The sequence below is a fragment of the Alosa alosa genome, chromosome 21 (genome assembly GCF_017589495.1).
Source record: "Alosa alosa isolate M-15738 ecotype Scorff River chromosome 21, AALO_Geno_1.1, whole genome shotgun sequence".
Lineage (NCBI taxonomy): Eukaryota > Metazoa > Chordata > Actinopteri > Clupeiformes > Clupeidae > Alosa > Alosa alosa.
This window is the reverse complement of record NC_063209.1, coordinates 2,790,456-2,807,775: the sequence shown is the minus strand read 5'-3', so window position 1 is coordinate 2,807,775 and position 17,320 is coordinate 2,790,456. Positions and strand designations below refer to the sequence as shown.

The 17,320-nt window shown below is 40.1% G+C and overlaps 3 protein-coding genes and 1 non-coding gene across 5 annotated transcripts; 1 reads left to right on the top strand and 3 right to left on the bottom strand.

Annotated features, from left to right (window-relative positions):
- The first annotated feature begins 5,937 nt into the window (after positions 1-5,937).
- On the top strand, positions 5,938-8,660 carry sowahd (sosondowah ankyrin repeat domain family d). 2 transcript variants are annotated; one of them, XM_048232296.1, is made up of 2 exons: positions 5,938-6,124; positions 6,532-8,660. In XM_048232296.1, the coding sequence occupies exon 2, from the start codon at positions 6,637-6,639 to the stop codon at positions 7,723-7,725; it is 1,089 nt and encodes a 362-aa protein (XP_048088253.1). In that variant the 5' UTR covers positions 5,938-6,124; positions 6,532-6,636; the 3' UTR covers positions 7,726-8,660. The 2 variants fall into 2 exon arrangements, with proteins under 2 accessions (XP_048088253.1, XP_048088254.1); XM_048232297.1 differs by having other exon boundaries at positions 5,938-6,147.
- A 207-nt stretch (positions 8,661-8,867) lies between these two features.
- rpl39 (ribosomal protein L39) lies at positions 8,868-10,197 on the bottom strand. Its single transcript, XM_048232298.1, has 3 exons — positions 10,096-10,197; positions 9,681-9,784; positions 8,868-9,071 (listed from the first exon to the last, which is right to left on the bottom strand). Exons 1-3 carry the CDS (start codon positions 10,096-10,098, stop codon positions 9,023-9,025), a joined length of 156 nt encoding a protein of 51 aa, XP_048088255.1. The 5' UTR covers positions 10,099-10,197; the 3' UTR covers positions 8,868-9,022.
- LOC125286998 lies at positions 9,358-9,493 on the bottom strand. Its single transcript, XR_007192277.1, has one exon. It is a non-coding gene; the product is annotated as a small nucleolar RNA SNORA69 (small nucleolar RNA).
- A 1,054-nt stretch (positions 10,198-11,251) lies between the features above and the next one.
- upf3b (UPF3B regulator of nonsense mediated mRNA decay) lies at positions 11,252-17,063 on the bottom strand. The gene is made up of 10 exons (XM_048232025.1): positions 16,802-17,063; positions 16,022-16,128; positions 15,831-15,937; positions 15,509-15,607; positions 15,305-15,415; positions 15,172-15,215; positions 14,449-14,637; positions 13,245-13,405; positions 12,609-12,918; positions 11,252-12,245 (listed from the first exon to the last, which is right to left on the bottom strand). The coding sequence occupies exons 1-10, from the start codon at positions 16,913-16,915 to the stop codon at positions 12,108-12,110; spliced, it is 1,380 nt and encodes a 459-aa protein (XP_048087982.1). The 5' UTR covers positions 16,916-17,063; the 3' UTR covers positions 11,252-12,107.
- Positions 17,064-17,320: the final 257 nt, after the last annotated feature.

Genomic DNA, 17,320 nt, shown 5'->3' with positions numbered 1-17,320 from the left:
TTTATAGCCAAACTATCAAACTTTTGTGCAAAGCCTTTATGACTTGTTGGGGTAAATGTGATGATCATCCAGACACACACACACACACACACACCAGAGCCAGACAGTAGGCTATACCTAAGTAAATTTACTTGAATACTTGTATGATCTGTACTTTACTTGAGTATTAATATTTTGGGAAACTTGTTCCCTTTCCTCATTACATTTGAAAGACAAATGCTGTACTTTTGACTCAACTACATTTTAAATATGAGAAGTGCTTGTTACTTTTAAGCACATTTGAAATGGTTCTTTAAATGCAATAATGTGATTGACTATTTTTTTCAATAGTTCAGTTTGAACTTGGCTGTGGCAATGATCGTGACATCAGATTGTTCATCAGAACATCATGATTAGGGTGAAGTTGTAATAATAATAATAATAATAATAATAATAATAATAATACATTTTATTTAAAGCGCCTTTCATGACACCCAAGGTCACTTCACAAACAAATTATATTAGACAATCACCTGCTAATCACCACATAGCTAGATCTTTCTATCATTAAAAAGTAAATAAACTACTATATCCTGTTTTACATTTGGCGGGGAAAATGTTTTAGATTTGTAGACGGAATGAATACAGTCTAAAGTGTATTATTACATCCATTTTAACGGTTGCAAAGTTATGAAAATAGGTAAAATGTTGATGTAAGGAACTGGTCTGTTCAAGTACACTCTGTTCCATATTTTGTCAGTACACTTTAATGCAGTGCGCTATGTGCACTGTGTTCTTCCTCGCATGCATGAATTTCAACAGGATAGTATCGTCTCAAATCGAACACCAAGTCTGTGCACATAACAGAAATGACAATCACAACATATAAACATAACTTTACTGGTGTCCTCTATTCGACAGTGACAAAGTCGTACTTCGTCAAAACATGAACAGTTTAATGTGATAACCTGCTTGTAAGTCTGTAAAATGTGTTTTCCATTGAAAATGGTCCTTCCTCTTCCACTATAGCCAAGATGGCGACCGTTGAGGGCATGGACGGATTATGAACTTTTGGGAACTTTTTTAATTTGTTTGATGTGATTTCCTGTATTCTGGTGCATTTTGGGGATGGCCAATACTAAATTCAATCAGATTCATAGCCTACATCCTGATGTGTTGATATTGAGGCAATGATTTCATGCAAAGGCTTGGGCTTCAGGGCTCCCTGACCCCTTGGGCTCCTGGGCCTGGGCCCGGTAGGCCAGTGCAGTAATCCATCCCTGGTTGAGGGTGAGAAGTGTCCAGCACTCCACACTCAACTTTTTGACTGTTATGAGTGCAGCATCCGGGTACTTGCAGCGCACTTCTTCTCGTCATAATTATCAGTGTGACGTATGCACTCAAATTAGGTATTGAGTAGGCTACGTGAATTGGAACACTGTGCTAATGACCAACTAAAGGATGTACTGTATTCCCTATGATTGTCTAAATAAACATTACATTACAATACATTAAAGAGTTAAGTAAAGTACAATTTTGACTTAAAAACTTTCACTTGTGCTGGAGTAATATTTGACAAGGTGTATTTCACTTAAGTAAAGGTATTTTGTAAAGATAAGAACGCTCTACTGCACTGTTGATTTTACCGATGAGATTTCAGGCGAACAATGCGTTTAAGCATACAGCGCCAGGTTCGCCAGGCAGGCTCACGCACCTGAGCTTAACCTGACGCTGTATGCGAAACGCATTGTTCGCTCTGAATAAAATCGAGTAAAAGTCAACAGTGTGCAGTAGAGCGTTCTTATTTGTTCCTGCAATCTACCTGCACCTAACCAGGCTGTGCGTTGATCTTGGTTTCATTTGGAATAAAGGTATGTTGTACTTTGTCCACCTCTGTCACACACACACACGCCTAACAGAGCATGTCATGATAGCTGAACAGTCAGACACTTCTTTGGTTTTATTAGGGCCTGAACACCTAGGTGCGAAGCCCTATTGTTTTTGTAAGAATTCTTCTTCTTCTTCTTCTTCTTCTTCTTCTTCTTCACTTTTTTTAGGACATGACTTTGCCTTTTTTGAGGTGGTTCCCATGGTCAAAAACGCAGGAAATTTGGTACACACGTCAGTCGTAGCGCTCGCTACTCAGTTACAGAGGCTTTGGCCCCAGGTGTGGCCCACAGACTCCATAGCGCCCCCTTATGTCATTGAGCTTCATGGTCGACATATAGTTTCAGCTACACAGACTAAATTTGGTAGGTGTGTGGGGCTCTCAAAGACAAACAACTTTGATATGTACATTGCATTAGCTACGCCCAACAGGAACTGAGGTAATTGGGATTTTGTGTGTTTGGACACATGGTCAATTTTAAAATACTCCTCCTATACCAGGGGTCTCCAACACGGTGGGCACCAGGTATCCTGCGGGACACCTATGAGGACACTTTCTAAAAATAGCCAACAACTCGCCTGCAGATCATGCTCAGAACATCCTCCATTGTGAAATTTTTAATATATTTAATTGTACACCATACATTTGTAACATTAACTTGATATTGGTGATACCTTACAAATTGTTGCTGGATTAAATTTTAGCCTTTGGCTCCGAATCCCTTTCCCATTCAATCAACAACAACAGAAGCGGAGCGCATACACGCTGCTCACACGCATAGACAGTAAAAGAAAAAAAAGCTTGCTGGTGTAGCCTAGCCTGAGGTAGCCATACTCAATTCTAGTCAGAATATGAGTCTGATACTGCTCCATTGGGACGTAATTATGGGGCGTGTTTCAACCGATACAAGGGGGGAATGCCTCTGCACTCAATTGGATAGACCTAACCAATCAGAGCAACGAAATAGCTTACCTTGAGGTGTAGGAAAAACACACAAACCATCCTTCTTCTCCACAAATGCCTTAACATTGTTTTCTGGTCTTTTGTAAAAGTTATTGTGCCATCAATATCTCCTACAACACTCATTAGCGAAATCTAAGAGATACGTAGTAGGGTAGGCTATTAGGAAAAAACTGATAGCTTATATCCCCTTCGTTTTTAAAAACAATTCTGTTGAACACTGAAATGCTACAAACATGTTATAAACAGCTGGGAAAGGCTGTCGCAAATCCCTCGAACAGGTGGTCAATCAGAGACTTCAAACGAACGAGGGAACACGCTGTTTTCCCTTGATGAAAGTGAAACCATGAGTTTTCCCACATCTCAACTTTGGCCAAAGTTTTCAGAAATAATCGTTTTCAGTGATAAAACCTCATTAAATAATATGCATTTTCCATATGGGGTCTTAAAAGCCATGTCTCCTAGCCACAGTGTTTTTGTTGCAAATATAGGCCTAATCTAAGCGTGCTCAGATGACGTGATAGACGATGCGCTGTTGCTCACCTGTCCATCATCGTAAAGCCTGATTTGATTGGTCCGCCAGATCTAGAGCGAGCATAGTTGCTCCACAACGGAGCAATGCCAGACTGAACTTCCCGACCTCAAATGTTATGGGCAGGACTAAGTTCGGCTGGCACCCAGGCTAGGTGTAGCCAATGGAAGCATATCTTTGCGAAAGTTCTGTGGCTACTCCATGTTTGTCCCATACGGTTTGTGCATGATTGTTCAAGGACTGAAAAACAATTGCTTTAGCTCACAGGCCTTTTCTCCTCCGTAGCCTACTGGTGCAGCAATAGCGCTGAAAATCTTCTGGCATGCATGCCATGCAATAGGACTATGCATTACCTGGCGAAAAACAAAACCTTTTTTGTCAGATCATGGAGAGATTTCAGATCTGCAATAACTATAAAAGGCGTCTTCATAAGTTAGGGTGGTGTTGGTGATTGCTATTGAAATGTTCAAACCGAATTGTCCACTGAAATTAGAACTTAAACAGCCTCTGAATTCTTAATGGGGGTAATGCTAAAAATTGTAACCTAAATTATTAATTGCACAAAAAGATTGCTTTTTTCGTTTAAACAAATAGATTAGATTCCCCATGGAACTTTGAAATGAACAAACTGAACAAAAATGTTGGTAGTGTTGCACATTGATATTGAAGTATTGAAGAATTAGATGAAAATACAGTTGCTTAATATATAAAGGCTTACAGGCATACATAATACTGATAATTTAAATGTGAAAATCACATAGGCCTATTATTTAGGAGTATTACCCTCGCAAAAAAGGGGTGAAGGTCTGTTTGTTTCAAATAACCCTCTATATGATTTCGGGTCCTTCAGGTAGGAGACCCCTGTCCAAGACGATTTGTCAGATTCAAGTGAAATTTGGCAAACATGATGCCAAGATGTTGCCGATGTTAAATTGTGAAGGGATTTTTGATATGTTGTAATATGTTGAAATAGTGAAATAATTTGTATGATTTTCTAGCCACATAAACAGGAAATATGTATCAGTCACAGTGCATTGAATGAATGGTCTAAAAACTTCTCAGGTTAATGGATATTATGATTATGATGATATCCAGACACCCAATGGTGGCCACCACCTGGCCAAGCAGGAAATGTGCCAGAAATTGGCAATGCCTTAACTGATTGATTTGAAACTTCATAAAATATTGGATATAATTATTGTGATGATATTCATTTGTGTATTTCACATGCCTAGGTTAGCGCCACCATCTGGCCAAGCAGGAAATGTGCCAAATGTTTTCAATGCTTTGGATTGATCTGAAACTTTACAAAATATTGGATATCATGATTGTGATGATATTCACATGTGTAATTCACATGCCCAGCATAGCACCACCATCTGGCCAAGCAGGAAATGTGCCAGAAATGTTCTATTCTATCTAGCCAGGTTGCAAATGCTTAAGCATAATGACTATTGATACATCCCAAGTTGTGCTTCTATAACAAACTGATGAGTGAAAAACACCAGACCTAGTGCCAAGGCTACTATTCCTAATTCCTCCTGTACCACCCTTCAAATAATTGTCAAATAATTATTCAAGTTGTGATGACATTTCCAGTCAAATAGGCTACCATTGAAAGAAAAAAAGATTAATAATGAGATCAAAGCCTAAAAACAAGAATATGATCAACTGAGACTGCATTAAAGACTAAAGTTATCCAGATCAGGCTTCCAAAGATATGGCACAACACTGACTTTATTCCATCCAAATAAAATGCAGGATTCAACTGGGGAGAGATGGATTTAGCTAGCCTGGCCATGCCAATCTAGATCTCCTTTCATGAAAGATACCAGTCTGGAACAGATCGTTTGGCGGATTACCTGTCCAATCAGCGATGAGAGGAGATGACTAATTTTGAAATCGAAAGTGGCTGTGGTAAACAGTAGTAGCAACACCTGCAAACATCAAAAATTGCAGTCGGTAGAATTAGTAAATGTACAGCAAATGTAGGGCCACATACATTCTGCTAATGCTGTTTATTGCCAATTTGTAAAGTTTAGGCGAAGTAGGAAGTAACATTGAATCCCTGATCAATGTGATTGTTTAGGCTGGACCAATGATTTCAAAGATCTATATCTACATGTATATGTCTATGTTCCTGTCACCATGCAGTGTTGGTTTCCCAATCGTGACTGACCAGACTCTATTCACTTCGTGAATGAGTTTGGTTTACCAGTCGGATTTAGCTCAGCTATCTGCAAAACTTTCCTCAACAATGGCCAAAATAATTAGGCTTTACAACACCTGTGATAATGACATAGAATATAATGTTTGAAGAATTACATTAAGGACTACCAAAACATTATTGGCAGCTTATTTATGGATAAAGCATAAGACAAGTAATTGTGCTATGAAATGAAAGTGAATAAACCAGGAACTGTAATTGTTTTGTACTTCCGTTGTTTTATTGGTCAACCATCGGAATAGGCGCTTGGCTTGATAGCACTGTTGAGCGTTGTCATAAGGATTAGGGTTGAACTTTGTATCAGTAGGCTAACTCTTGAGTGGACTTTAGGGGAGGGAACAGTCAGACAAGGGAAGCCAGTGTAGACTACGGAACACTCTCGTTTTCGTTAACTTTTATTTAGAAACATCAGAGATGTTGAATTTGAAGAAAAAATAAAATCTGTCTCATTATTGGATAGCATGGTCTGCACCTTGGTGTTGGAAAATAAAACCCATTGTTTTCTACGCGCTATTACGCACATGACGTAGCCTAGCAGGTGAGTAGCCTATCAATTCTTAGGTAAGTGTGAATAAACTGGTAGCCTACTTTTAGGCTACTGTAACTGTAGCCAACAGGCAGTAGCTTTTAGGGTTAAAGCAAAAGGATTAAATAAAAGTTCATAAAGTTTTTATAAAATGCCAAACCAAAAAGAGGAACATCAGTCGTGTTTGCTGAGGAGAAAAGGAACTAATGACAGAATGTTCTGTGCGCACTTTTTTTTGGCACGGGCTGTCTATTGGATCTAATAACCTGCCATGCTGAATTTGCAGGGCTTGACAAACATTGCATTGTCATGAAACTAACTATCTTAGTTATGGAAAAAAATAAATACTGGTGACAAATTAGGCTGACACTTCTTACACTTTTATTTGCCTAAAAATGTCATGTATTCTCCCTTTTCAGGGTCTGACAAGACCAATTGAAGGACAGGGATTTTCTTCTTCTCAGCCAGGCTAGGCTGTATTTTGCCCTTAAGAAGTTGAAATACTCCCGGAAGAGTTAAACAAGATGTGTGACAAAAGCAGCAATGTCTCTGGACATGAAGACGTTATCAGGTCTGAGACTCATTTGAACTCTCCAAAGGGCGGAGCAGCATCACCTCCTGTCAGTAAACACCCAAATGGTGATGGAATGAACTGTCCCTCCTCCTCCTCCTCCAACTTTAAAGCGCCAAGCCAGTTTCTCGAAAGCCTGAGTGCGCGACCACTCCCCGGAGCCTTGAGCGTGTCCACACGCAGATCGAGACTTCAGAGACAGCAGGAGATATGTGAACCAGGCAGCGTCTCACAGACTTTATCAGTGGAGACATCTACCAAGGGAAGCATCACACCTGTCATGCGTAAAAAATACCTGAAAGAATTATTTCTGAATAACGGTTTGCATAGCGGCTTTGGTAGTATCCTGCTGTCTTCAAGAACTTCATATGCGTCATCGGGAGGCTACGAGGAGAATGATCCATCCTATGCTGAAGGAGGTAATTACATTTCATGGGCTCTTGATCCTATGGAGCACGCATGGATTTTGTCTGTTATTGATGGAAACCTTGAGACAATAATGACCTACCTCTCTTCGGATCTGACTCTTCTGACTAGAAAAGACTTTGTCAGCGGTTTCACTGCTCTCCACTGGTTAGCTAAGTATGGGAAAGATGAAACTATCATTAAACTATTGAAGTATGCAGAAGAAGAGGGCTGTCATGTAGACGTCAACTTGAAAGGTAGCGGGGGTCTAACGCCGCTTCATGTGGCTACTATGCACAGTCAGTTTATGGTGGTGAAAATCTTAGTCGGAGCTTTTGGTGCAAAAATCGATATCATGGACTACAATGGACGGAGAGCGTGGCAATATCTTAAGTGCAACGCCCCGATAGAGATGAAGGAGCTACTGGGAGCCTGGGATGACGAGCACGCAAGCGTTGGGGGCCAAAACGCGAACAACAACAGCTCGGGAGCAGCAGAGGTGATAAATAATGCAACTAGCAAGGAGGAGGAACCAATGGATACTTTTGACAGGAGAAATGGTGGCTGGCGGTTCGGATCCTTCAAAAAGTTTTTTTCTCCGCTTTTCGTTTTTGTTAATAAAGATAAGGCAGACTGACATGAGGAGGGGTGGTGGCTGTAAACCCAAATGTGAGAGGTTTTATATTGATACAATTTGAAACATTAAAGATTAAGCTCAATCATTACAAATATTTTTTGTATTGAACAGAGATGCGTGGGTAGCCTATGTGGTTATTGTACTTGCACTATACACTTATGCATTTTACTCAGTAGCCTACATTTAGAGGAATGCCTCAAAATGCAGTTCTCATAATGGTGTATGGAGTTCTAACGATTATGTGGTCTTGAACAGGACAGCTCCTAATGCACATTCAAAGGTCATAAGGGCCTTTCGATCAGGCTCAGTTTGGTCAGCATCGTTTCACATATGGTCAAGCCAACACTACACTGGTACTCATGTGGATGCTAGCACATGAGTTCTGATTAAACATCTTCACACTTGCAGATGTACTTATGATTAGATAGTGAATGTCTTCGCACACAACGAAACGCGTCCCGTGGTTTGAGCATCATGTCACGCTTTCTTCCACAAGTTCCAGTCCACAATTTATGGAAGATGGTCCTGAAACATATCTACCAATCACATTACACTCCACACTTGCTCACTTCTAAATCCTGTTGACATTCAAAGGCCTTTATAACCTTTGCCCATCATGCTCACCGTAATGGGAGCAAAGGCCTTTTCCGATGCTGCACCCAAACAGTGGAACTCCCCCCACATCCACGCTCTCGATTCCATCCCAATACAAAACCGCTCTTAATCGACCTTTTCAATATAGCTTATGGACTTTAATGTGCTCCTCCCCCCACCTTTTTTAATTTTTTTTATTTGTGTGCGCTGATTATTTTCCACTGTGTTTATGTAAAGCGGCATTGGATGCTTTGAAAGGCACTATGTAACAAATAAAATGTATTATAATCAACGTTTCTATGCACCCAATCTGCTATAAATAGGACTATGTGCATGGGACATACAAACACTATAAACAGGACTATGTGCATGGGACATAAAAACACAAGCAGACCAGGAACAATTCTCTGGATTTAGACCCAGAGTTGTCAACAGCAGCTTTACAGGGCACTGCTCATGTTAGATCCGAGTGTGTGCAGGGCTGTCTATTCCAGATCTCAATAACCAAAAAAACCCTACATCTACAGTGAGAGGCACATCAGAAGTTCTGTTCTTATAACAAATGTTTTATTGTTTCAACAGCATAACCCTACTATCTGTACAAAGAGACCGCTGTTCCAGATGCCATGGCCTCCCTCCAGGGGTTGAGTTGGTGGTCCTGCAGAGGGTTCGGGAGATGCCAAGAGAGTCAAGGGCCACAGAATTACAGGCCTAACTTTGTCCTCCTCCAGTGTCTCCTCTTGGAATTGTACCTAGCAACCAAACAAAACCTCTTAGTGAGCACATCCATAACATGAGAATTGCAGGTGTCCACATAATGAACTTAGAAGCAGACATCTTAAAGCAAGCATCCATCACTCAAATACAGAGGTACAAAGTTTCACAATACCAGTAACCCATACATAAATTCATCTTGCACATGGTACCTTCTCTGACGAGCGCATAGTAAATCATTCATATGCAGGTCAGAGAGGGATAACACATCCACACCTTGTAATGGTGTTCTAAATGCAGAAATGTTAACACAGCCATAAGGAGAATTGTCAGTACTTGAGAGCATCCCTGCCACTTCAGTGACCAGGAAAAAAAACCTCTTAAGTAATGTAAACTTTCCTCTCAGCAGGATTATGGCAGTACTCCCACAAAATGAAGCACTGTAATTGCAACCTGCTTTACCATCATGTCATGCTAGTTAGTTTGCCTTAGGTCACCACAATTGGGCAGCGTGCTGATGTAAACATAACCAAAGTCGACTTTGATATCGTGTCAAGTCGTTCGATTATCATACATCACACGTTGACTCCAGTCTTACGTTCATAACTAAACACACGCGAAGACAGCAATCACAATCAAGAGCCTACCTGATCTTGTTGCCAGTTTTCATTCTGATCCACTGAGGAATTGGCCTGTTCTGCTTCTGCTTCTTAGCAAGAAAGCGCTTGATCCTGTACGTCTTATGGGACGACTGAGACACAAACACAGGGCAGTAGCCAAAATGTTACATTTAACAGAAGCAAGGCGCCATCAATTTAATGCAAATGTGAAAAACTCAATGGACCGCATGCTTGCATTACAGAAGGTAACTAATTTAGAATATTGAACTTCCGTTGAATGCTAACAGGCTAACACTAGAAAATACACTAGTTGTCCTCGTTACTAGCACATATGAGCAATAAGCACATATTTGAAAACCAATCATGGAAAACAAACAAGTCGTACACATATCTTGTCTTAAACTCCTCAATTTTTGAAGATGTTTATAGATTTTCTACTCACCATCAGGGAACCTCTGTCTTGTCACCACAATGGCGGAGGCTGAAGAGAGAGAACCATGGGAAATCGCCGTGTTGTATATCCGCATTTTGGGGCGGGGCCAGAAAACGACATGTCTGTTGCACAGACAGCGACACCTACGGGATCTTTTGCCTTGCAATGAGCAACTTCGACTGATTGCTTGCTTGCTTAATTGTTGGAACTACAAACATAACAACACAGTCATCAGGGTTAACTTATTTGGACTAGCTGGTGAATTGAGGAGTTAGCCTCCTCTACCTCTTCAACTGAATGACAGATTGTGTTTTCAGCATTTTCAATTCTTTCCTGCCTTACAGAATTCCTGCTTTGTGGTCCAAACGTCTTTATTTAGATGTAACTGTCTATGCTTTTAATCATTGTCCACTAATGTTTCCTTTGGACCGTTTTAGTGTGTTCATTGCATTGGCCAGTCAAATTGCTCTCTGAAACTAGAAAGTCTTTAACTAGCCTACTGATTAGATTTGTTTGGTGGACAGCTGCTAATGGATCTGTAAGGTTGTGATGCTCCTATCCACCTTAACAGTTGTGGTAAAAACCTGTGTGTAGGCTACTGCCATTTTGTGAAGGATGTGGTGCACACCTGTGTAAGCTATCATCAGAAGCAGTATCTTTGACATCATCCTTGTCTGTTTCTGGTATGGAATAGACTTAGAACAACAGACTCTTTCATTTTACTGGAAAGACCTCTTTCTGAGCATCTAAACAACTCCAGAACGACTGCAGCCCCAGATGCTCAAGTATCCCGAAGTTTCATCACTTCCTTAAATAGCCAAACTGTCTTCAGCAGCAAAATACATGATTGCTATAGGGTTTTCTAATGGAGGATTATCTTCGTAAGCATTATAATCAAGGTCTAGCTACCATATGCCATTGACACATTTGAGTGATGAGTGGTGGCAGCAAATTACAGCTGTATTCCTTAATCTACCACTTTTGGCTGTAACCATCACAATATAAACAATGTTATTTTATGTGACTTTTGTTATTTAAATAAAAAAAAGTGCTTTTTCCTTACTGAACAGAATTTACTTTGAACAAAAAAAATTATATGGATCTCTTCCATATTTATGTTTATCACCCAATACAATTTCCTTTTTATGACATCCACATACCACAATGATGTTCAATGCTTTATTTAAACAAAACAAAAAACAGTTTTGTATTTTACAAGAACGTAGCAATTAAAAAAAGCAAAATATAAGGATCTCTTAAACCTGTCATTGTGTGAATTACAGGCAGGTCAGGGTATAAGGAAATTATGAGCGTGAACAAGTTTGGGGCTTGTTATGGTGCAGCACTGTTTGCACATGAGCAATACCTCATTTTGCAAGGGCAGAGTAGGCCACAGGTACTAGCCTGATAGTTTGCATCCAAGATGTCAGCTTTGAAATATTGACTTTAGTAATAGGAGTCATTGCTTTCTGAAAATACACAGAGAATAATTGTGAGAATAGGGTAAAAACTGAAAGACAGAAAGTTGCTAATTGTGACAAGCCTTTGGGAGGCAAAGTAAAGTTGACAACAAAAGTCTAATGTAATACTGAGTAACTGACTCCAAGCCTTCCTCTTGCATTACTAAACAGGGTTGTGCTCTAAGAAAAACATTTTGAACTCACTGTGTGGCTGTATGATGCAGCAATTTTGGCTGTGTATAAACATTAAGGTCACTTCTGAGCCGACCTGGTTAAATGACTTTGGTTTTTCTCCTTCCTAAACCAAGACTGAGCTATATCCATCTTTAATGGACTGCATTTTCCCCTAGCCTCTCACTGACACAATTAAGAGTGGTTCATCCAGGCACTTGAGGGCCCACCCATCTTTGTCTTCTTTCCAAAAATGGAACGAGAGTATGAGGAACTGCACAGTCCTGGCGGCGTCATCTGCACCCAACATCCCATTGCAATACCCTTTGCACCCAAGCAAGAGCCTCTCTCCTGGGCCAACAGGCCGAGCGGTGCTGGATCCAAGCCTGCTCACTCCTCGCCCTTCTCCTGGGTGTTCTTGCCATCACCATCAGCCTTCTTATTGGCCACATGAGCGTCGCCTGACGGCCCACTGGTCCGGTTGCGGCTCCTGGCACCCGGCTGGTAGAGCTGGATGGCAGGCCGGTCCTGAGGGCACAGAGAGGATTGTTCAAGTGACAAACACACGGTATGAGCGGGAAGAAGGCTTCCTCTGCAGTGATTCTGCTCTACATATTATAGGTTACAAAGAGAGTAAACTCAAGTATGCATGCTTGGCAGTATGTTGCAAGCCCCAGATCAAAGTACTAGAATCGCTGTTGTTTGAAATGGCACATTGCAGCATCACTGTGCTTTACGGTCATGTAATATGACAAATAATGTAACAAATTATAGCAACATAATGAAAATATCACAAAATAATCATAGATTGATTGACATTTCATCTTTGACACTGAAAATGAGGCTAATGGATTAGTCTTGGTTTGAGGTTTTGTTTAAGAGGAACATTACCTTGTTCCTCAGCCGCTCTCTTTTGTTGCTTTCCTCCTTTTTGTGGTCTTTAGATGTTTTTTCAGGTTTATCTGCATGACTGGAGGATTCCCCACTGTTTTCATTCCTCCTTTTCTCCCAACGCTCTTTCCTTCCTTCCTCCTCTCGCTTTTTGAAGGTGTTCTCTCCATCATGACGCTCTCTCCTCCTACGCCGGTCCTCATCTTGTCGTCTGATACGCTCCTTTTCTTTAAGGCGGCGTTCGCGATCTCGTTCCCTATCTCTATCCGCATCCCGATCTCTGTAGTCTTTGCGACCATCTTCATCTAACCTTCAAAGACAAAACAGATTTTTTTTTCCTACCCAACACAAAAAAGTGATGTGGGCTGACAAAGTAGTTTGTACTAATTTAGTTGATGTCCAACTTGAAAAACATTGTTATTCATACGAGGAAAAAAGTCCATGGCACTCGTGTAACATTTTAAAAGATGCGTTGGATATTTTTCTAATCTTTTTGATGACAGATAATGAGAAGGGTATAAAATCCTGTCAAGAGCAGAAGGGTGCAAGTTGCACAATCACAAAAACACAATCCTCTTTTTATGTTGGTTATCAAGTAAATCAGTTTGACCCATTAATACAATTTTGAGAGCTCACTTTCTTGGCCTGTCCTCACGGTTTTCCCCATTCTGGCGCTTCTTCATGTCAGAGCTTCCAGGACCCCTCTCCTCCTTCTGCTTCTCTCGCTCGGCCTTCTTCCCCTTCTCTTTTGGCTTCTCAGCCTCACCTTCATCAGCTTTCTCAGGTTTCTTAAGGAGCTGTGAAACAAAGACAGAGAATATTTTAACAATACCAGGGTACTCCCAGGATCCTCCAACTTAAATTCAAGACTTTTTTTAATACCACTTTGAATTCAATTTAATACCAACTTCTCGTACCCTTCTAAAGGCCAAACTGAACGAGCCATTTTTGAAGAGGTCATAGGCCTTATGGAGACTCATTAGCATATACTAGAGTAAGCACGATAAGATATGCATATTTGTTGGAACATGTTTTAACCTGCAGCCTAGGCTACTTGCAGATTGTGCTAGTTTGTTCAACTAACCATGTTGTGAAAACAGTGTTCACATTACATGTTAAACTGTGTCCTGTAGGAAGGAATATTTCAGACGAGGCTATTTTGAAAGTTTCTTAAAGACTACAGCATGCCAATCATCATTGCTTTTGTTTTTGAATGGCACATGCCAGTTAAGGAGCAATTCATCTTTTATTTACATAAAGAATTTGCTCCACCTTTTCCCGATATAATTTGTTGAAACTTTATGTATTCTTCATCACAGAAACTCGCTGTAACCTATAGGCTACAGTTGAACACAGTAGCCCACATCGGAACGCAAAAACGGTAACATGAGGCTAGCGGTCTTTAATATTAATAACGTTCACAACATTAGAAGAAAACATACTGCTACATTGCTATTCTAATTTACGTTTTGAATATTTAACTCTCAAAGTTTTCAACTATCCCACCCGTGACATCCCTATCTTTCCAGCTGACATTTCAGATGTACCTGCGCTTGCACACACTTTCCCTCTAGAATGGCATGAATGACTGAGGGATGAGAACCGTGAACACAAGTTTTAAAACAACATATTTCCCCCTTGGGCTCTACAATATCATGGAAAGGAAAAAATAAGACCTTGTGAATGAAATTTAAGACTTTTTCAATACTTTTTAAGACCCCGCGAGTAACATGAATAAGGCACACGAGAGGCTTTAATCATCATGATCATCATCATCCATGCATGCATCTTGATACTGGACCATATACACACACAGACATGTTGTGGTGCTCTCATATACCTTGATCTTGGGTTCTTCTTTGGACTGTTCTTTGTCCTTTTCAGCGGCTCTCTCTCCTTTTTTAAATTTTTCAGCATCCTTCCGTTTCCGTCTGTCCTCTTCTCTCCACTTGCGTCGTTCCTCATCCCGCAAGCGCTTTCGCTCCAGCTCCCTCCTTCTCCTCTCTTCTTTCTTCTCCTCCCTTATTCTCTGAAGAAATGAGGCAGTTGTTGAACAATGAAAATAACAGTGTCTACTTTTGTTCAGAGACTATGAAATCAAGTCTTCTCAGGGCGTTTTACGACCAACAGAGAACACGTTCTTGAACCGGTTCCATTCAGAATTATTTGAACCTAGTGTTCCAGTGTGTTGCATGCTTAAACAAAAGTTAGTGATATGCATTAACGGGAGGATGATATGACAGTTGTCCCGTAAAAACAGCAGAAATTATCTGTGTAAAATGCTGGTTAACGTCAGCAGTGTAGTGCTAGTTGAGAAGTTCTGTTTACTCATTTCCATTGATAGAGTAAATATTTGATATTGACACTAAAACACAATTCTCCCCTCTGAATAACAGAATGACGCGCCCACTCCGGTTTTTGATTCAAGCTCCGAAACTAAAGTACCACGTTCCAAACCGTTGTTTGTTTGGTCGAACTCCGAATGGTTCAAATGTTGGTTTGCGAATGGGAACAGAACTGGTTCTCTGTCGGTGGAAAAGGGCTATCAGAGAAAGAGTTTTACCTGTTTATTCTTCAGGAAATCCAAGAGAGGTGTGGTCTTCTTGGCTGATAAAGGAAATGGATAGACAAAATAAAAGTGTAAAGTTTAAGTGTTTTTAAGTGTTAAACTTAAACACAGACAACAGTATACTTACCAATAAGTTCTTTCGTTTTAGCCTCTATCTCCTCAAGCAGAGTCTCTGGTGTAGATGTCAGCTTTTCATCATCTCCATTGTAAAACTCCAGGAACTTCTTGTAATCACCATCTGTGCATCAGAACAAGTGTGGCTAATATGAGACTGAGTTTGACTGAGATAGTCTCATAATAGTGATAACAGTACAAGCTCATAAAAGGGAACCTTCTTCAATTGTTCCACTTTTGGCATCCCTTTTCTTGCTCCTCCTTTTGGCAATTTTCTGGAATGGTGCAAACTCCACAACTGCTGGATACTCCTGACCTGTGTCAAATATATAACTATGTATACTTATCTGCACTCTTTAATGTGATGGTGGTAGTAGTAAAATTATGCTAATAAAAGAAAAATAACTTTCAACAAGAGGATAGCATAACCCGTACTGCATGTAGCTGTAAATGTGGATATTTTTCACAGACAAATCATAACATGGGATTTTGACAGGATGTATGAAGACAAAGATGTCTTGGGGTTTATACAGCCTCACCTCTGCTGTCGATAAAGACATATCCATCAAATCGATCTCGGAAGAGTACGATATCATCTTGATTCTTGAAATTTAGATACGCTCTTGAGAAGAGGTGCGGGTAAAGGCTTAAAGGGTAGAAAATGCCATGAGTCAGACCTCTAATACCAGGTGCTAAAATGACAAATAACACAAGAACCAGAATAGTTTACCTGGTGTCGTTAGAAAAGAACTCAAGGTAGTCAACTTCAGGTAATGGTTGCAGTTGCTCTTCTAATTCCTCCTTTGTTAAACTTGGTGGGAGACGTCGGATGACAATCTTGACACAAATACAAACACTAGTCACTCAAAAAACGTTTACACAACGTTCTCACACTGCCCTCTTTGATCCATTTTTGTTCAACTATAATTATCTTATGTTAAGCTGGAAGAGCGTTGGGAAAATCGAAATCATGAAAATTATATAGCGAACGTTAACACGTTAGACTTATTCCACGACATTATGAAGTTATGCATCGACCAACTCGCTTGGCCAGCTAATGTTAGCTACGGCTATGTCCGTTTTTACTGTCAAATTAAAAGAGCCGTATAATCAACACGCAAAGCATCACGAATTAATATCTAAAGAAATAAAACACATACATATCTATATCTTACTGCATACCTAACCTCGAATTTAAACAGTATTCCTCCCAATTAGATCGCTGAAATACGTTACACTACAGTTAGCTCACTATGCTAGCTATGTATGGATGGTTGACCTAGCTAACATAGATAACGTTAGATAACTTTGTTGTCGAGTCCGAAATGAATTGCCCATACAACCACACAAACTGTAACAGTAAATTGTGCTTTAACGTTTGTATGTGTGGAATCCAAGAGTAGATGGCATCAGTTTATAAAAAGAAGTCGTAGACAGACAGGCATTTGTTATTATCGGTTGGTAAGATAAGCTAATGTTAACGTTACCAACTTTGCTAATGTTGACTTACCTTGGTCATTGCTTCCTTTTTGTCTTTACATGGCTTGTCGGGCTTTTCATTTTCTTCACATTTAATATCCACTTTTTTCTCTCTAGGACGAGTATTTTCTTTGTCTTCTTTCATTATCACTCAGTCCTGTCGTCAAACTGCCCTATAACACTAATGGTGGTTAGTTATTATTAACAGGTGCTCAACTTGTGTTGTGTTGCTACTGAATAACGTTAGCTACTACTCCCCCTCTCAACTTTCCTCCTGACAACAGCATGCTAGGTTGAGCCAGAGGGTTGAACAGAAGTTGTCAAAAATAAGTTAAATCTCTCTCTAAACAAGCAATGGTGGTAGAAATCTGAAGGACAGGAGCAATTACATATTGATATATATTATTATTATTATTGGTATGTATTAAATAGCCACATTTTCCAGGGTCAGGAAAATAACTAACTTTTGACCAATGTGTCGTAGTTTGGGATTTCGTGAATGGGAGTCATATTATCATCATATATATGAATTGTCGTATTTATCTATGGG